The sequence below is a fragment of the Podarcis gaigeae genome (assembly GCF_964106915.1).
Source record: "Podarcis gaigeae genome assembly, chromosome: 3".
Taxonomy (NCBI): domain Eukaryota; kingdom Metazoa; phylum Chordata; class Lepidosauria; order Squamata; family Lacertidae; genus Podarcis; species Podarcis gaigeae.
The window spans coordinates 104,966,946-104,986,190 of NC_139680.1; the positions used below are offsets into that span (position 1 = coordinate 104,966,946).

At 43.7% G+C, this 19,245-nt stretch overlaps 2 protein-coding genes across 5 annotated transcripts in view; one reads left to right on the forward strand and one right to left on the reverse strand.

Annotated features, from left to right (window-relative positions):
* The window catches only part of BCL2L11 (BCL2 like 11), a 98,498-nt gene extending 81,550 nt beyond the window's left edge, over positions 1-16,948 (reverse strand). The window contains exon 1 of one of the 3 annotated variants that reach the window (XM_083733834.1): positions 16,758-16,948. The gene's annotated coding sequence lies outside the window, so the exon portion shown is untranslated. The remainder of the gene's footprint in view (positions 1-16,757) is intronic. The other 2 variants (XM_083733832.1, XM_083733833.1) reach the window with 2 other exon arrangements.
* A 79-nt stretch (positions 16,949-17,027) lies between these two features.
* Positions 17,028-19,245, forward strand: part of BUB1 (BUB1 mitotic checkpoint serine/threonine kinase) — a 34,306-nt gene continuing 32,088 nt past the window's right edge. For both annotated transcript variants that reach the window (XM_083733141.1, XM_083733142.1), the window contains exons 1-2: positions 17,028-17,179; positions 18,650-18,709. In XM_083733141.1, coding sequence (XP_083589267.1) covers positions 17,043-17,179; positions 18,650-18,709 — 197 coding nt within the window. In that variant the 5' untranslated portion in view covers positions 17,028-17,042. The remainder of the gene's footprint in view (positions 17,180-18,649; positions 18,710-19,245) is intronic.

The following is a 19,245-nucleotide window of genomic DNA, read 5'->3' on the forward strand; positions in this document are numbered from 1 at the left end:
TATTTATCTGTCTGCGCTTCAGGTGGGGAACCTGAGAGTGGTCCTCAAAGTGTGCATTTATGTGCGGGAGAGAAATGGGGAGGGGTATTGAATAGAGCGGGGAGCTATGCAATGCTGTAAACTGTCTGCCTCTGCCAAACGGCCATAGCCACTGATCGACTCTTACCAACAGCCTTTCATAGGAAAAGCTTTCCACTCCTGATCTACAGACACACATATATACAGCCAAAAGATAAAAGAAAGTGCTTCTTCGCACAGTGCATAGTTAGACTGTGGAACTTGATCCCATAGGAGGTAGTGACGGCCACCAACCTAAAGGGAAAGGGAAAGGGACCCCTAACCATTAGGTCCAGTCGTTGCTGACCTCGCTTTATTGCTTTATTGCTGACCTCGCTTTATTGCAGTGCTCATCTCGCTTTATTGGCCGAAGGAGCCAGCATACAGCTTCTGGGTCATGTGGCCAGCATGACTAAGCCGCTTCTGGCGAACCAGAGCAGCACACGGAAACGCCATTTACCTTCCTGCTGGAGTGGTACCTATTTATCTACTTACATTCTGATGTGCTTTCGAACTGCTAGGTTGGCAGGAGCTGGGACCGAGCAACGGGAGCTCACCCCGTCGCGGGGATTCGAACCGCCAACCTTCTGATCGGCAAGTCCTAGGCTCTGTGGAATTTGATCCCATCGGAGGTAGTGACGGCCACTGACCTAGTTGGCTTTAAAAGAAGATTAGACAAATTCATGGAGGAAAGGGCTACCAATGCCTATTAGGCGTGATGGCGGTGCTGTGCCTCCAACAGCTGGAGGCAGCAGTACTTCTGAATACCTGTTTCGGCAAACCACAGGAGGGGAGAATACTCTTGTGCTGATCACTGTGAGAACAAGATGCTGGGCTGGACTCCTGGGCTCCTGACCCAGGAGAGTCTTCTTATGCTCTTCTATACCTTCAGAGACAGTGAATACTGGGAAACGCCAGGAACTGCTTTCCCATTTCACCTGTTGTTTGCATAAATCCAGTTTCAGTACAGTGGTACCTCGGGTTACATAAGCTTCAGGTTACATACGCTTCAGGTTACAGACTCCGCTAACCCAGAAATAATGCTTCAGGTTAAGAACTTTGCTTCAGGATGAGAACAGAAATTGTGCTCCAGCGGCACGGCAGCAGCAGGAGGCCCCATTAGCTAGAGTGGTGCTTCAGGTTAAGAACAGTTTCAGGTTAAGAACGGACCTCCGGAACAAATTAAGTACGTAACCCGAGGTACCACTGTACTTTTTACATGCTTAAGTCATATTTTGCAGGAATTCTCCAACAAGATGCTCGAGTATCTTGACTGAACTTCCTTGCCCTTTCTTTGAGCTGTGCATGCTAGATCTTATCTTTCACAGGTCTTCAAATTGTATTGGTGGCCTCTTTCGGGTTGCCTAAAGGCCACCACCAGCGTGCTGTTGTCAACAATGGACCATACCATAAACACAAGTTTCGAAAGCTACACAGATTTCATTCTGAGTGATAACACCATGCAGAAAAGCAAGTGGCTCATGCCTCTCCAAACCATTGTGCTGTATCACCCAACAAAAAAAACCTCTCAAGCTTATCTCTGCAGATAAGAATCAGTTTAAGCCACATGCACCAAATGCAAGCTTAGGCTGAATCCTGTTTTTGCAGTTTGACCTTTAAGGCACTGCAGCAGTAGACCAAATAAGTCTTTGAGAAATGCCATCTTTTAAAACATGCAGATGTTTTCAACACAAAGCCAAAGCAGCACCTGCAATGCTTTCAAAAATTGTTAGTGAACCTTGATTTTTTTTTTTTTTAAAGGGGGATTTTCTTCAGATAACCAAAGCTTTTGAGTGTACAGTGATGCTATGTGCTGTTTTGTAGCACTATATACAGTGGTACTTTTTAGCCCCGGTTGAGAAAGAGCCCTGAGGCTTCTCTGAGCTAAATGGCATTCTAACCACTACACACTTGTGAGATTAAGAGGGAGAGGCCTTCTCACTGAAAAAAGAACACAAGAACACGTGCAGAGGAAGACAACCGAGATAATCAAGAGTCTGGAAACCAAGCCTTGTGAGGAGACTGAGAAGTGATATGATAGCCATCTTCAAATATCTAAAGGGCTGTCACATGGAAGATGGGGCACACTTGCTTTCTGCTGCTCCAGAGGGTGGGACCCAAACCTATGGATTCAAATTACAAGAACGGAGATTCCAATTAAACGTAAGAAATAACTTTCCGGTGGTAAGAGCTGTTCAACAGTGGAATGGGCGACAGTGGAATGAGGAAGGTGGTGGACTTTCCTTCATTGGAGATTTTTAACCAGAGACTGGAAAGATGGAGGGCACAAGGAGAAGGGGGACGACAGAGGACAAGATGGTTGGACAGTGTTCTCGAAGCTACTAACATGAGTTTGACCAAACTGAGGGAGGCAGTGGAAGACAGGAGTGCCTGGCGTGCTCTGGCCCATGGGGTCACGAAGAATCATAGAATAGAATCATAGAATCATAGAGTTGGAAGAGACCACAAGGGCCATCGAGTCCAACCCCCTGCCAAGCAGGAAACACCATCAGAGCACTCCTGACATATGGTTGTCAAGCCTCTGCTTAAAGACCTCCAAAGAAGGAGACTCCACCACACTCCTTGGCAGCAAATTCCACTGTCGAACAGCTCTTACTGTCAGGAAGTTCTTCCTAATGTTCAGGTGGAATCTTCTTTCTTGTAGTTTGGATCCATTGCTCCATGTCCACTTCTCTGGAGCAGCAGAAAACAACCTTTCTCCCTCCTCTGTGTGACATCCTTTTATATATTTGAACATGGCTATCATATCACCCCTTAACCTCCTCTTCTCCAGGCTAAACATGCCCAGCTCCCTTAGCCGTTCCTCATAAGGCATCGTTTCCAGGCCTTTGACCATTTTGGTTGCCCTCCTCTGGACACGACTAAATGACTAAACAACAACAACTGGATTGCTTGGGGTCCTTTCCAGCTCTACAAGAGTTTGATTCTGTAATACTAATCAGAGCCTGCTGGATCAGGCCAGTAGCCCATCTAATTCACAATCATGTTCTCATAGTGGCCAACCAGATGCCACATGCAACTTTAGTTCTAGAGTGATCTCCTTGGAGAGGCTCACGCGAGGTCCCCTCTGTATTCTCTTCCCCCGTTTCATTTTTTAATATAAAAAAAAAATCATCATACATATATTTTATTGATTTCTAAATGGAAACAAACTAAGCCTGCACTTAAATAGAACATCCGCAGCGTTAATTCTGTAGAATTAAATACAACTTGAATTGTATTTCAAAAGGAATTACCCTCTATATTCTTTATTGTGCCAAGTGAAGAGTTGCAGGGGTTTTTAAAGTCTACGTGCTAGCTGGGGCTGGTGGCAGTTGTGGTCAAAAACAGGTAGGTAAAGGCCGGCTTAAGAGAGAGGAACATACCAAGGGGGGGGGGGTGGTTGCTGAGGCTTGCTTTGCAGGATCACAATGGGAGCTTAGAAAGAAGGCGATGTCTGTGTGTGCGCGCAGACAATTATTTCTGCAAAGTACCAGAGCAACTTCCTCCTTTACTGCTCCTGCGGCAGTAACCTCAATCCAGCTCTGGCAGCTTGACAACTATACAAGCAAAATGACGTGGTGGGGAGGAGGAGGTCTGGATGTGAGAGAAATAGCCTTACGCACTCAGTTTTCCTAATTTCACATAGCAGCTGCTTCCCCAGAAAAGCCAAGGGAGTAGTGAAACTGAGCACACAAGCTCACGAGCAGAAGACCTGCAACTCAGTGGTCCAGGGCATCTTCTTTGCATGCAGAAGGTCCCAAATTCAATCCCGGGCATCTCCAGGTGTGGTTGCAAAGGACGTTGCACCTTAGAGAACTCTTGCCAGTCCATGTAGACAATACTGAGCTAGATGGACCACTGGTCTGGCCAAGTATAATGCAGATACTTATGTTCCTGTGGCCCTCTAGATCATAGAAACATAGAGCTGGACCCTGAGGATCATACTAGCCCAACCCCTGCAATGCAGGAATGAATATGCAGCTGTCCCTTGACGGTATCAGCACCATGCTCTAATCAACTGAGCTTTCCAGGATGTTGCTGTCTTACAGTTCCCACCATCCCTGATAGTTGGTAAGTTGGGAGTCTTAACAACATCTGTAGGGCCATTAGGTAGCCACCCTTGGCATACAGAGAGGCAGAGAGGTTGCCTTGCATTGTTTGTCTTGCTTTTTAAAGAGCCCAGTATACCTGAAGGAGTGTCTCCACCCCATCTGAGGGCTTTCTGGTGGTTCCCTCCCTGTGAGAAGTGAGGTTACAGGAAGCCAGGAAGAGGCGCCCGCCCTGTGGAACACCCTTCCATCAGATGTCAAGGAAATAAATCTGACTTTTAGAAGACATCTGAAGGCAGCCCTGTTTAGGGAAGTTTTTAATGTTTGAAGTTCTATTCTGTTTTTAGTCCTTTGTTGGGAGCCGCCCAGAGTAGCTGGGGAAACCCAGTCAGATGGGCGGGGTATAAATAATAAAATAATAATAATTATTATTAACTACATCTCTACCTATACATAAGTATCCTGCTAGATCAGGAGCCTATCTAGGTCAGCATCCTGTTTCTAAGGAACAGCAAGATGCCTCTGTGAAGCACCTCCAGAGCATCCCTTCACATACTGAATAAAAAGTTTCAAACAATTCCACAACACCTCGAGAAGAAGAAAAGATCTTCGTCATGGGCGCTATCCCTTTAATGGTGCAAGTGGGTAATTTTGGACTCTGGGCTTACAAGGGCAGTCATTCTTTAGAGAGCAATGTGTTCACCAGCTTCAAAACGTGCTAAGATAGTCTTGTTGTGTTCAGAGCCCCTGGGCTTCTGTCCCAAAGTCCTGTCTGGGTGGCTCGATCCTCCAATAAATCACACATAGACAGCAGCACTGATGGAACTACTGTATTTTTTGCTCTATAAGACTCACTTTTTCCCTCCTAAAAAGTAAGGGGAAATGTGTGTGCGTCTTATGGAGTGAATGCAGGCTGTGCAGCTATCAAAGAAGCCAGAACAGCAAGAGGGATTGCTGCTTTCACTGCACAGTGATCCCTCTTGCTGTTCTGGTTTCTGAGATTCAGAATATTTTTTTTCTTGCTTTCCTCCTCCAAAAAGTCTTGTGGTCTGGTGCATCTTATAGAGCGAAAAATACAGTAGTTTTTTGGAGTACAGATCAAAGGTGCTGCAGAACCAGCTTCATCAAGGGACCCAAGCAAGAAACAAAGACGAAGATGAGGAGATTGTAGCAGTATATATTACAGGGAATTCTTCTATGCTATCACCTCAATTTCCCTGAAAATGTACTATTTGTATGTCGCTTGTAGTACAATTGTTTCGACACACACAGCTTAGAAGTTTGCCCTTGGAATCTAGGAACTGAAGTCCATCGGTCACAATTAAAAACAACACCAGCAATGTTTCTACCGGACTGGTTTGTGGCACTGCAAAAGTTATGATTTGAGGAAGGATGGCAAGTGTGCTTGGAGTGGGTGGATGGTTTCTTCCTTTTTTCTCCTCCTCCTCCTGTTGCTTTGATTCTCTGGCTGGCCGAGTTCATTTGCATGACTGTTTCATGCTTCTGTCAGCATACGCTCACGTCTGCGATAATTTAATGCCACCGCTGGATGAATTGACAACGTGCTATCAGTATAGGAAAGTATTTAATACTGCTGGCCGCTCGCTGCCGTGTTATCATAAGGCAGGTTGGCAGCATGCCTGGGAGCTCTCACCACTGGAAAAGTCTGATTGTTTAATAAACATAAATAAATATGGAGTTCCATTAAGCTGGAAGGAATAAAGGTTTATTGGCTGCTTTAAAGAGCCTGGACACAGGTCATTTCCACATCACTTTGGATTTTAGCCTGCTAGCCCTCGGGACTTCACCGAGAGCTGAAACTTACCCTGCACATTTTCAGTCTGACCTAATGGTTCTCTGTGGCTGCAGAAAGCACCACGTGCGCATCACAGAGAGATAAGGAAAAGAGCATTAGAGCGACACCGCATGCACTTCTGTACTAAAGGGCAGCTTGTGGTCATGCAAATCTGCCTGTCTGTTAAGATCATAATCTGAAACTTTTTCCAGGTGACCCTGCCATCCAAGGTCAGGTGGGTGGTGACTGAGTGGACTGATTGGTTGTCCTGCCTCATCTCAATCAGGGGTGAGGGACCTGTTCTGCTAGACTACAAATCCCATCGTCTTTAATATTTGGCTGTGCTGGGTGGTGCTGATGGAAGCCTAACAAGATACAGAGGGGCACAGGTTCCTCAGACGTGTCCTAAATGCCTTCCCTGCTTTCATCTGCTGATGAACCTCATTTCCCAAGCAATTTTTATTTTCATCATCTTACTGCTGGGTTTTGTTGTTGTTGTTGGCACCTGTCTGTCTCAAGAGACAATGGAGTGAAGTCAGACTGCTGGGGAATCACAGCACCTGCTGTGACTGCAGGGACCAGTAAAACTGCAGTAAAGCATTAAAATATTTTATTTCATCAAATAAACTTTATGTATGTTGCGCTATTTGTATTTAGGTTCTTGCTGTTTGACGTACAATTCCTTGCTCTCCCCACACTTTCTATGCACGCTTACACCCTAAAACACCCACAGAATCTACAGCGGAGCTCTTATGACCAGGAAACCGAATAACGTAAACTAAGCCATAACAAGAGATCTATTTAGAAACTGAAGTTTCGCCCACCCACCCCACCCAATAATTTTTGTTGGTTTTCTTTCTTTCTTTCTACAGAACATCCCTCCTCAGGGCCAGACAACAGGCATACAGCAGGTTGCTGTTACCAAAACCTACAGCAGAAAACACCCAGAGATCAAAATCGTCAAAAGGCACCAAACTGAAGAAATCTATGAAGAGAAAAAATATATAGAAACAGTAACTCAGTTCTAGTAAGCCAGAAGATTTCAAATGCCAGCAAGACCCCTCTGCTATTTTTGCTTTTATTTTGTATAAACGATAAGGCATTACCAATCAGCTGATAAAAGAAGCCTTGCACTTCTTTTCTCTTGCGAAACTGAAGTTTGTGTGCGTGTGCACATAAGATACAGTATAAAAGAATAGACTTTGTACGAGAGAGAGAGAGAGAGAGAGAAGCTTTGGAGCCCTGTGAGAGACACCTACACCCCAGGAAATCTCTTTTTGCTGTGTAGGTGGAAGCACTGAGATGTGTTATCTCTAAAAGAGCAGTTTTGGGGAAACCTCCATCACTTGTCATGTAGATAACAGTTCACAATCTTTCAGGCAGAGCTGAGGGGATGGAAACTCAACAGTGACAACAGAAAGACACCTGTATGAAAAATGGAAAATGCCATCTCACACATCTCTGTTCTTAAATAGCAACATGTTATATGCCAGAGCTTCGAAAGAGCAATCCCTGTCATTAATGCCTTAAGACTTAGCACTCAAGTAAAATTTCACTGTAGTCAACGTAGCCAATGCATCATTAACCAATTGAGCAAAGGGATCTCATTGCAAGGTTTTTAAAATACCTATCTCTAAGTACCTTGAGTACTTCTTCCAATATTTACTTATTTACAATCCTATCAGTTCAGAATGGCCCCAAACAGCTTCGGGATGTAACAAAGCCATGTTTTTAAAAACCTTTTCTCCCCACCAGTCGTCTCGGTCTGCCTGATCTGTATAGCTGCCATGAAAAATACACTTCATTCCCCCCACAACATAACATCACATATTGCAAAATACATGTCCTTTTCCGCACAAAGATTAATGTTCGCACAGGAAAGTGTAAGACATAAAGCAAACTTGAGAGGTCATCTACCCTTTATTTTAGAGCTTTTCTGCATGATCACTCCCAGACAAAGGGAGACGGCCACCAGGAATGTATTTATTGAGCTCGGACTCCCCCACTCTCAGCTGCTTCCATGTGGTTCCCAGACAAGTATCCTGTACAGGCAGCGTGCAGGGGCCAGACCTGCAAAGTTTCAGCAATGGAATGGTACAAACAGAATCTGCAACAAAATGTTGCGGTCTGGAGTGCTCCTGCTCAGGAACCCAGCAGCCAAGACCCTCTTCCAGAACATTCCAATTTTTATTTTGTACTTCTCTCACTCTCGGGGTTCCAACAAGCCTGCCGATTCCCAAAGCCATTTCACTAACAATGGTATGTTCCGCATGTTCAGTTAACTGTTGTGTAGTTAAAATAGTTGGCCGATGCTGCTATTATTGCAGCGCCATCAATATACATGTAACAATGTGCCTTTCGTGCTTCATAAAAGGTTAGGTGCCTGATTCCAAGACACTTAAAATCTAAAAGAATGAGGAACGTAATGAAGGGAAGGACAGAAGTGGGGAAATCTTACTGTAGGCCAACCATAGGTTAGAGTTCTTATGTTGTCCATACATGCTATGCCTTAGTATCGGCTGTGTTTGTGTTTGAATAAAATAGCTTTGTGGGTTCTCCTAGAATGGTTTGGAGAGTTCAAGCCTCTTACAAGCTTAGCACTCATGGGAATAAGAGGTGAGATCCTTTTGTGGGAGGGGGTTATTGCTTTTCTTTTCTTTATGTATTTTGTGTAAATTATGTATTTTGTGTCTTTGTATTTTTATGTCGTGAACTGCCCAGTGATCTTCGGATTAAGGGCAGTATACAAATTTAATAAACGAAATAAAGTAAAGATAACTCCCTCTTTGTGTGTGTGTGTGTGTGTGTGTGTGTGTGTGTATCTGTGATGTCATTTGACTATACAGTGTTGCCTTGGTTCTCAAACTTAATTCGTTCCAGAAGTCTGTTCTAAAACCAAAGTGTTCCAAAACCAAGGCGCACTTTCCCATAGAAAGTAATGCAAAATGGATTAATCCGTTCCAGACTTTTAAAAACAACCCCTAAAACAGCAATTTAACATGAATTTTACTATCCAACGAGACCATTGATCTATAAAATGAAAGCAATAATGTATTGTACTATAGAATAAATAAGACAGTATTATAGATGATAAAAATTAAAATTAATTTTTTTTCTTACCTGCACTGATGACAGTCATTGTTCAGATGGGGGGCTTTTATCCATTTCCGCAGTCACACAATCAATCAATCAATCAATCAATCAATCAGTAGCTGAACTGGGTTCCACACAGTCACTGAAAAACCCTCAAAAACAAAAACAACACAAAATAAACAGCAAAAACAAAAGCGACAAACTGAATCCGTTCTGAAAGTTCGTTTGACCTCTGAAATGTTCAAAAGCCAAGGTGTGGCTTCTGATTGGTGCAGGCGCCATGGAAACAATAGCTGACAGCCTCATTGGACATTTGGCTTCCGAAAAACGTTCAAAAACCGGAACACTGTATACAGATCTGCACTCAAGACAATAAGTTCGCTATGTATTTAGTGCAAAAGTGGTCTGACAGTTGGTACAATCATGAGGCAGCATGGCGTCGTGGTTAGAATGGTGGTTTGGTTTAGGGAGACCTATGTTCAAGTCCTGGGACGTGGGTGGTACTGTGGATAAACCACAGAGCCTAGGGCTTGCTGATCAGAAGGTCAGCGGTTCGAATCTCCACAACAGGGTGAGCTCCCATTGATCAGTCCCTGAAGTTCGAAAGCATGTCAAAGTGCAAGTAGATAAATGGGTACCACTCCGGCGGGACGGTAAACGGCGTTTCTGTGCGCTGCTCTGGTTCGCCAGAAGCGGCTTAGTCATGCTGGCCACATGACCCGGAAGCTGTACATCAGCTCCCTCGGCCAAGAGTCGTCTGTGACTGGACCTAATGGTCGGGGGTCCCTTTACCTTATGTTCAAGTCCACCTTCTCAGCCCTGAAGCAAGCTGGGAGAGTCTCCATCTGCAAACTTAGGCTACCTCACAGACTGCTGAGACCCTACCTAATTTACAGACCTAATAGGTATCTAAAGCCATTTGCACATAAAAAAATATTTATTTTATCAAAGTAATGGTTGAACTGAAATACAATTAAGAAGAAGTATATTAATAGTGAAATAATTATTAAGCTCTAACTTAGAATGGTAAAGAGGCGGAAGGGACATTCTTTCACCTCTGGTGGACCTGCCCGAAAGTGAAGGCCTTTTGGGAGATGATTCATAATGAACTAAAAAAGGTACTTAGATTTACCTTACCTAAGAAACCGGAGGCCTTCCTCCTGGGCATGGTGGACCAGAGAGTGCTTAAGAAGGACAGAACTTTTTTTATGTACGCTACTACAGCAGCAAGGATCCTGATTGCAAAGCATTGGAAGACACAAGATTTACCCACACTGGAGGAATGGCACACGCAGTTGATGGACTACATGGAACTGGCCGAAATGACTGGCAGAATCCGAGATCTGGGAGAAGAAACAATCGAGGAGGACTGGAAAAAATTTAAGGACTATCTGAAAAAACATTATAAGCTGTATGAATGTTAAAAAATGCACCTTTTAGGAAATTCTAGCTTCAGTAATGTTAAACTAAAGAAATGGAAATTAAGGCACAAGAAGTCAGAGATAGAATAATGAAACAACTTTATTGTGTTTAAATGAAAATGTACATGATTTGGGTTATAACACATTTGAAATTGGGTAACATGATAAAATGAAAGATACAACAAGTATTGAAACAAGTTAACAAATTGCTGATGTTATGTATCACAGAGAATGCAGGGTTGGGAGGATGTGGGGAAGTCCAGTAGACTTGGAAAAAAGAACAAGGAAATTTGTAACCTTTCTACTTTACTCTTATAATATGTTCTTTATTCTTTTTTCTGTATTTCACAAACTCAATAAAAAATATTATTAAAAAAAAAAGCTCTAACTTAGAATGATTTTTTTATTCATAACAAACTTAATAATGCAAACACATTGGCATTTGGCAATAACTAAAGTTCCTTTACAGATAGGTAGCCGTGTTGGTCTGCCATAGTCAAAACAAAAAAAATTCCTTCCAGTAGCACCTTAAAGACCAACTAAGTCAGTTCTTGGTATCTGACTTAGTTGGTCTTTAAGGTGCTACTGGAAGGAATTTTTTTGTTTTGACTAAAGTTCCTTTAGAAACACAATTTACAAAGACTCATAGTCTAGTCTCTAGAAACTTGCTATAACATGAAATAATACTAGGTGTAAATATATGATGCAAACTACTAATAATTATAAATAGCAGAGTGTAGGCACCCAAATATAGAAATGAGCAAACCTGTGCTATTTTAGGGAGCAGGAGAGCAGGAAGGGTCCATTACTTAATGACAGGAGCCCACACAACACAAAACACTGTTGCTGTATGTAGGTTTTATTTTATTTGTTTTTTATCTTATATTTTGGAAATGTACATCCAGATTTTTTCCCCTTAAATTTTTTTTGGGGCCCCAAGAGAGTGGGACCCTAAGCTATAGCTTATACGTAAATCCAGCACTGGGTATGGGCCAAGGGTCTTCTGGCAGTTCTCTCATTGCGAGAAGTGAGGTTACAGGGAACCAGGCAGAGGGCCTTCTCGGTAGTGGCGCCTGCCCTGTGGAACACGCCCCCCCCCATCAGATATCAAGGAAATAAACAACTATCTGATTTTTAGAAAACATCTGAAGGCAGCCCTGTTTAGGGAAGTTTTTAATGTTTGATGTTTTATTGTGTTTTTAATGTTCTGTTGGGAGCTGCCCAGAGTGGCTGGGGAGGCCTGGCCAGATGGCCAGATGGGTGAGGTAAAATTTATTATTATTATTATTATTATTATTATTATTAGGTAAAGGTAAAGGTACCCCTGCCCGTTCGGGCCAGTCTTGACAGACTCTAGGGTTGTGCGCTCATCTCACTCTATAGGCCGGGAGCCAGCGCTGTCCGCAGACACTTCTGGGTCACGTGGCCAGCGAGACAAGCTGCATCTGGCGAGCCAGCGCAGCACACAGAACGCCGTTTACCTTCCCACTGGTAAGCGGTCCCTATTTATCTACTTGCACCCGGAGGTGCTTTCGAACTGCTAGGTTGGCAGGCGCTGGGACCGAACGACGGAAGCGCACCCCGCCGTGGGGATTCGAACCGCCGACCATGTGATCGGCAAGTCCTAGGTGCTGAGGTTTTACCCACAGCGCCACAGTGTTGTGGAATATTATTATTAATATTATTATTATTATTATTCCGGAACCATTTTATTATTATTATGGAACCATGTATGCCAAGTTAACCTCTTTTGCAGCACTCCAGCCATTTCCTCAAGGCACACAACATGGTACAGCCATATGCCGAACTGTTCACCCAACACCTATTTATGCTTAAAGCATTCTGAAGTGTTGACAATATTAAGAGATGCTTCTTCACAAGGTGGGAGGCAAGGAGTTCTCATAAGCATCTGCCTGGCTAGGACTTGGATGAGTGAAGCACAAAGTAAATATTCTTTTTCTTCTTTTCTGCATTGGCAAAACAGAAAATGTGTGTGTGTGTTTTTGTCAGCTACGAAAAACAGTTTTTCTCTAGCAGATCATCAGCTCCACTGTCAATCTTGGCACAGCCTACTGGGCACCCAGATGTTTCGTATCAAGTCTGAAGAACTTCCATATGAAAAGAAGCCCGCCTTGCTGTATAGGCAACACCTGATTGCACTAAAGAGTAATCTGAGATTAATTTGCCAGAAAATGTTGAGAAGAGTACCAGATGCAGTTAGTGGTTCCCATAAATCACACGGACTTCATTTAAAACACAAATGTGATTCCAAATAAAAGTATAAGGCAAGATACATATTTATTTATTCTAAAAAATAAAAAGGTTCTACCGAGACAGGCCTTCAATGTGATTTACAAGGCATTTTAAACAACACGAACATACACACTAAACTAGCTTCAGGGCTGATCCAAGACAGTTTTCTGCCTAAGGCAGAATACCAAACTGTGTCCCCCTCCCCAAGTCATGGGGTACTGTAATCAAACTAGTTTGGCACCTGAAACAGAAAATCCCACAAGAGCCTCTCTCTGGGAGTATAAATACAACAATATTATATTGGACTTTCTAACATGATACTCAAGATCAGCTGCTACTGTCTACCAAATGGTAGGGATGGTCCTGAATGGCTAGTTTAAACAAAGCAACCAAAAATATGCTAGACAGATTTAATGAACTGAACATTTCTTTCTATCAAGGTATTGCTACTAGGGCTATCAAACTGAGAATTTTGAGACTGCAATCCTATGCTCTTACTTGGGAGCAAGCCCCACTGAACTTAGTGGAACTTACTTCTGAGCAAATATGCATAGGCTTTGGCTGTGCAAGTTGATTAAATGTGCAACTTTTTTAACAGCTTTAACTGAGTGAAATAAAATCACTACATGTAGGGTGAGTTTTGAATGCATGAACTAGGATAGCATCATAATATGCAACAGGAAGTACAGTAATACTATCATGAGGAACTAAATGCACCCACTGAATTAAACGTGGTAAAAATAAAATTTCAGTATAAGGAAATTGGGTCATGTAATATAACAGTGCAATGTAAAAGAAAGGGATGTCAGCATTTTTAAAAAGTGTTTGCAATTTATATCATTCTCTGTTCACACATTAAGCTCTTAGGTTGTAGGGCAGTTACTGTCAGAATGTTGACTTGCTGTATTAACAACTGCTAATCTTACAAAAAAGTTTATATTACAATGCGATAATGTACAGCTGGATTCTGGCCTCTATAGTTTTATGATAAGTCTTCAATTAAATGGGTGCACAATGGAATCCTCTCCTGCTATGATGAGGTAAATTGGGAAATCAAAAGCAGTTTCTCTTAGTACAGTTCTACCGTTTCTTACAGCACAACCATCATACACTTTGTTAAATAAAAAAGCTATAGTGATCATGCTACCACCAGTTAATTCTGTTGTGAAAGATTTAGGCAGCAATCCTATACATACTTACCTGGAAATCCCACTGAGCTTGGTAAGACTTGCTGCTGAGCGGATAATTGTTGTGGAATCTTCTTCAGCCTGAGGCAACCCTGGGTAGGACACAGTGGCGTAGCGTGGGTTGTCAGCACCCGGGGCAAGGCAAGTAATTTGCACCCCCTAACCCATGGATTTGCGCCCCCTAACCCGTGGATTTGTGCCCCCTAACCCCCAGATGTTGCGCCCGGTGCAGCTGGCCCCCCCTGCACCCCCACGCTACGCCACTGGTAGCTCAGGGTGCAAAGGAGGCTAGAATAATGGATGTGGCTCTGCCCTTTGTACAGCAGATTACACCCCAGCCATGCAAAAAGACAGACGTTTCTACAAACATACAAATACACCTTCATTCTCTTTTCAGGCAAGCAAGCAGCATTATCCCTGTTCAAACACCTATTATCGTATATCCTAATGGCAATCTTAATACTCAGGGTACCAATCTTTGTGAAACAAAAGTGGCCACACACCTGACCAATAACACCAAAAAAGTATGGGTGGGGGATGACACAGCTAAATGAGGACTGAGTATGCTCTATGGGCATAAACTTTTAGCTGACTGTGTGAGTGAGGACAGAAAATAAGAAAGTATGTGGAATGGAGTTTTTGGAAACCTGAATGCTTGTACTCAACACTGCAACATTTTGTTGCAGAGCCTTAAATGAGGACAACATTCCAAAAGTCTAATGAAGTGGACTCCAGTCATGAACTGTTTATGTCATAAAACCTCTGCTACTCTTTTTAACACTTATCTAAGTACAAGTCCCAATGAATTCAGTGGGGCAAACTTCTGAGTAGATATGAGTAGGATGTGCTGCAAGGTATCTAAATACTACTTGTTTTTGCTGCAACAGACTAGTGTGGCTACCCTTCTAGGTGACACTATTGGAGAAAGCTTTTTCTTCAAGCTTACAAAATGAAAAAGGCACACCTAGTTATTAGGAACCGTCAGTAACTGAAGTCAAGCTTCACCCGCAGAATGAACTTTGTCTAAGCTTAAGAAAAGAATAGAGGCCTGCAATGAGGCTTTTTGAAAAACTTATTGTTTGCCACCCTCTTGTGGAAATGAAGGAAATTAGAACTTGTGTCAGAAAATGAGAGATTATTGATATATAATTATAAAAAAATAAAACAAACAGCAATATCAGCAACAAAAACTAAGGAATGTAGTGTGGCTTGGCCAAGATGTCCAAATCAGCTTTGATTGTACAACCTGAATTTGCCAGAATGTGATCAAATCGCACTTGAAAACACTGAGCACTGCAAATTATCTAACACTTAAAAGAGTACTTGCCTGTCTTCTCCCGCTGCCTTCATAAGGACTGCAGCCTTATTTCCCTAGTTTCCAAGGTAGGCCTGACCATTAAACAGTGTGAGGCAGCTGATCTTGGTCATCCTGTAAATGGTTGGGGATTTTAGTTTATTAAAAACGTGTACCTTTACTTTCAGAGATAGGTGATTTGTGGTAATTTCTGTCGTGGGTGTCAGTATAACTAGTAGCGCAATCCTTGCCAAGTCTGCTCAGAGCCAGTGTGGTGTAGTGGTTAGAACACTTGACTAGGATTTGGGAGAGCAAGGTTCAAATCAGCCCCTTATCAGTTCACGGTAACCTTCCTCACAAAGTTGTTGCTGGGGATTAAATGAGAAAGGAGAGAACCATGCCACGCCACTTTTGAGCTGCTTGGAGGAAAAGGGGGGATAGAGTTACAGTAAGCAAATAAAATAAAATAAAGTAAGTGAGGTGTTATGTACCGAGTTGAACAGGATCCAAAATGCAGCAGTCTGATTGGTCCTAGAACAATAGGATCCAAAATGCAGCAGTCTGATTGGTCCTGGAACAAAAGGATTCAGAATGCAGCAGTCTAATTGGTCCTAGAACAATGCAGCAGTATGATTGGTCCGCAGGAGCCACCCAATCCAGCTCCAGATGGAAGTGAATCCACAACCTGATTGGGCTAAGGAGAATCCCAGAATTAGCCAATCACTGATTGGCTAATTAGCCCATTGTGTAAATAATGTATATAAAGCAGATACTTTGGGGGAAATTTCATTCCTCCTCACCACTATGAGCTGAATAAAGAGCATGAAATCCACTCTCAACTCCGAGTATATTTCATGAGGCCTGTTGAATTCCAGGGAAGTGGCAATAGGATTGCAGAATTATTTGGCCAACTTTTGTTTCCTGCTACTGTGATAGGAAACTATGAAGGTGAATAAGGCTACCTTAGCATTTAATGTTGTTGTTTGTTGTTTAGTCGTTTAGTCGTGTCCGACTCTTCGTGACCCCATGGACCAGAGAACGCCAGGCACCTCTGTCCTCCACTGCCTCCCGCAGTTTGGTCAAACTCATGCTGGTAATAGGGTGGAATAGGTAATAGCATTTAATAGGGTGGTATACAAATAACTGGGACACGGGTGGCGCTGTGGGTTAAAGCACAGAGCCTAGGACTTGGCGATCAGAAGGTTGGCGGTTCAAATCCCCGCGATGGGGTGAGCTCCCGTTGCTCGGTCCCTACTCCTGCCAACCTAGCAGTTCGAAAGCACATCAAAGTGCAAGTACATAAATAGGTACTGCTCCAGCAGGAAGGTAAACAGCGTTTCTGTGCGCTGCTCTGGTTAGCCAGAAGCGGATTAGTCATGCTGGCCACATGACCCGGAAACTGTACGCCGGCTCCCTCGGCCAATAAAGCGAGATGAGCGCCGCAACCCCAGAGTGGGTCACGACTGGACCTAATGGTCAGGTGTACCTTTACCTTTACTTTATACAGATAATTTGTTGTTGTTGTTGTTGTTGTTGTTGTAAATATCAGCAATAATATAAATAAATATAAAAAGGAAATTAATAATAATAAAAAACTGCACTTACACTTCCGGTTCCCAAATGAGCGCGCGGGGCAAGTAGCTGATGCAAAAGTCGTGGGCACCGGACACCAAAAACGCGAAGCTCCGCCCCCTCCTCGTATTATCTTTCTGCCCCGCATACGGCGGGCTTCGAATGTGAACCGGAAGCGAGGGTCGTGGATGATACTTATCTGGATCCCCCCACCCTCTTTACCTCTTCTGTATCAGTCGCGTTACTACGTCCTCTCTCCATCGAGGGTCTCTCCGCCTCCCTTCGTTCTGATTGGCTCTCATTCCGGCCAATCCCGAAATGGCCAGAACGCTTTGTGCGGCTGCGCGGGACGGTTTGAATATTTTTAAATGTTTCTTCCCAGTTATGGTGGACGCGGCAGCTTCCATGGCTTCGCCGGCTACCGGGGCAGCCGCAGAGCTTTCCGCGCGCGCACAGTGAGTAGTCGCAGCTGAGGAGGGGGGGGAGGCGAGGGTCGTTCCCTTCCCCGGGTTTTATCGCGGGCCTGAAATCTGAAGGGATGTGGGAGGGTGGGGGGCGGAGGAGCGGGTAAATTGCACTCTGCACGTGCACAGAGGCCGTGGCAGTGAGGCTCCGCGCTGCCTGTGCGTACTCTGAGTTTAAAAATGGAAAGCGTAATGCTGGCGGTCAACAAAAGAGGTTTAAAGACTGTCTCAAGGGAAATCTAAAAAAAATGTAGTACAGTGATACCTCTGGTTAAGTACTTTATTCGTTCTGGGGGTCTGTTCTTAACCTGAAACGCTTCTTAACCTGAAGCACCACTTTAGCTAATGGGGTCTCCTGCTGCTGCGGCGCCGCCAGAGCATGATTTCTGTTCTCATCCTGAAGCAAAGTTCTTAACCCGAGGTAATATTTCTGGGTTAGCGGAGTCTGTAACCTCACGCTTCAGAAATATTACCTCGGGTTAAGAACTTTGCTTCAGGATGAGAACAGAAATCGTGCTCCGGCGGTGCGGCGGCAGCAGGAGGCCCCATTAGCTAAAGTAGTGCTTCAGGTTAAGAACAGTTTCAGGTTAAGAACAGACTTCCAGAACAAATTAAGTTCTTAACCCGACAACTCGGAGTTCTTAACACTGACAACTGGGAAACACTGGCCTGTGAGTGCTCCAGTTGGAGAACAGCCTTTACCAAAGGTGTCATGGGCTTTGAAGACACTCGAACTCGGGACGCAAGGGAGAAACGTGCTAAGAGGAAGGCACACTTGGCAAATCCACACCATGATCAATTCCCACCCAGAAACCAATGTCCCCACTGCTAGGTTTAGACCACAGCGCCACCCGCATCTAGTGGCAGTCCTAAATGTCATGGGTCAAAGAGTGTGATAAAATACTTTAATGGTAAGAGTTGTCAAGCAACAGGTGATTGATTTAGCCCACCCCTTCAATTAAAGAAAGGAATCCACTAGTAGGTTCCAGGAGGCACATAGTGACAGTTCCATACAGGCCTAGCTACAGATTATTATTAATAATATTTGTATAGTACCCTTCATCCAAATATCTCAGGATGGTTCGCAGCATAAAGATGACATTCTAGAGCTTCAGTGCCAACTGAAAAGGTTGGGTATATTGTGCCTACGCACCAAACTTTAATTAATGTGGCTGCTGCTCATGTTTTCACTTTCATTCAGAGCCAGTTTCAGGTTTTTGAAGGCTGGCAGCACTTCTGTTTAGGTTGGTGGATACTGGTGGCCCTCCCTTACCTTGACAGTTTGGAGCCACCAATTTAGCCCTAGTCTGTGGCCAGGGGAAGGGGGAAGAGATCAGGCACCTGTATCTTTGAAGGGGTCTGCAAAAGCACTATGGGATACAGTGTCAGACCCATTCAAATACTGCTAAACGGCCATATTGTGTTAAATACTGATATGATGCTGTCTGCTTTGTTTCACAGAATGTTTGAAACTCTCATACAGAACTACAGCGGTGATGACCCACTTGATCCTTGGTATAGGTTAGTCTTTCCTCTGGCTGCCCTCTTTTTTTCCCTAGATTTATTCAAGTTATTTTATAACCACAAACAAAAAAGTACAGTGGTACCTCTGGATGCGAACAGGATCCATTCCGGAGCCCCGTTTGCATCCAGTAGTGAATGCAACCCACGTCTGTGCTGGTCGCGATTTGCCGCTTGTGCGCATGTGCATGGTGTCATTTTGAGTGCATGTGCGAGCGGCGAAACTCGGAAGTAACGCACTCTGTTACTTCCGGGTCGCTGCAGCGCGCAACCCGAAAATACTTATCCTGAAGCTACTTCAGCCCGAGGTATGACTGTACTAACAAAAAAGACCAATTACTCCAACTAAAGCTAAATAATAACACCCGATCTAAAATCATGACAGCCACATTTCTCTAAATGGAGAGCAGAGAGATGCCTGTATATCTGAAACTAAACCATATGAAATAAAAACCCTCCACAATGATTAGAAATGATCAAGATATTCTTGCCCCTTAGAGACCTGTAGCTTGTGTTACTTTTCTGCAATAACTAAA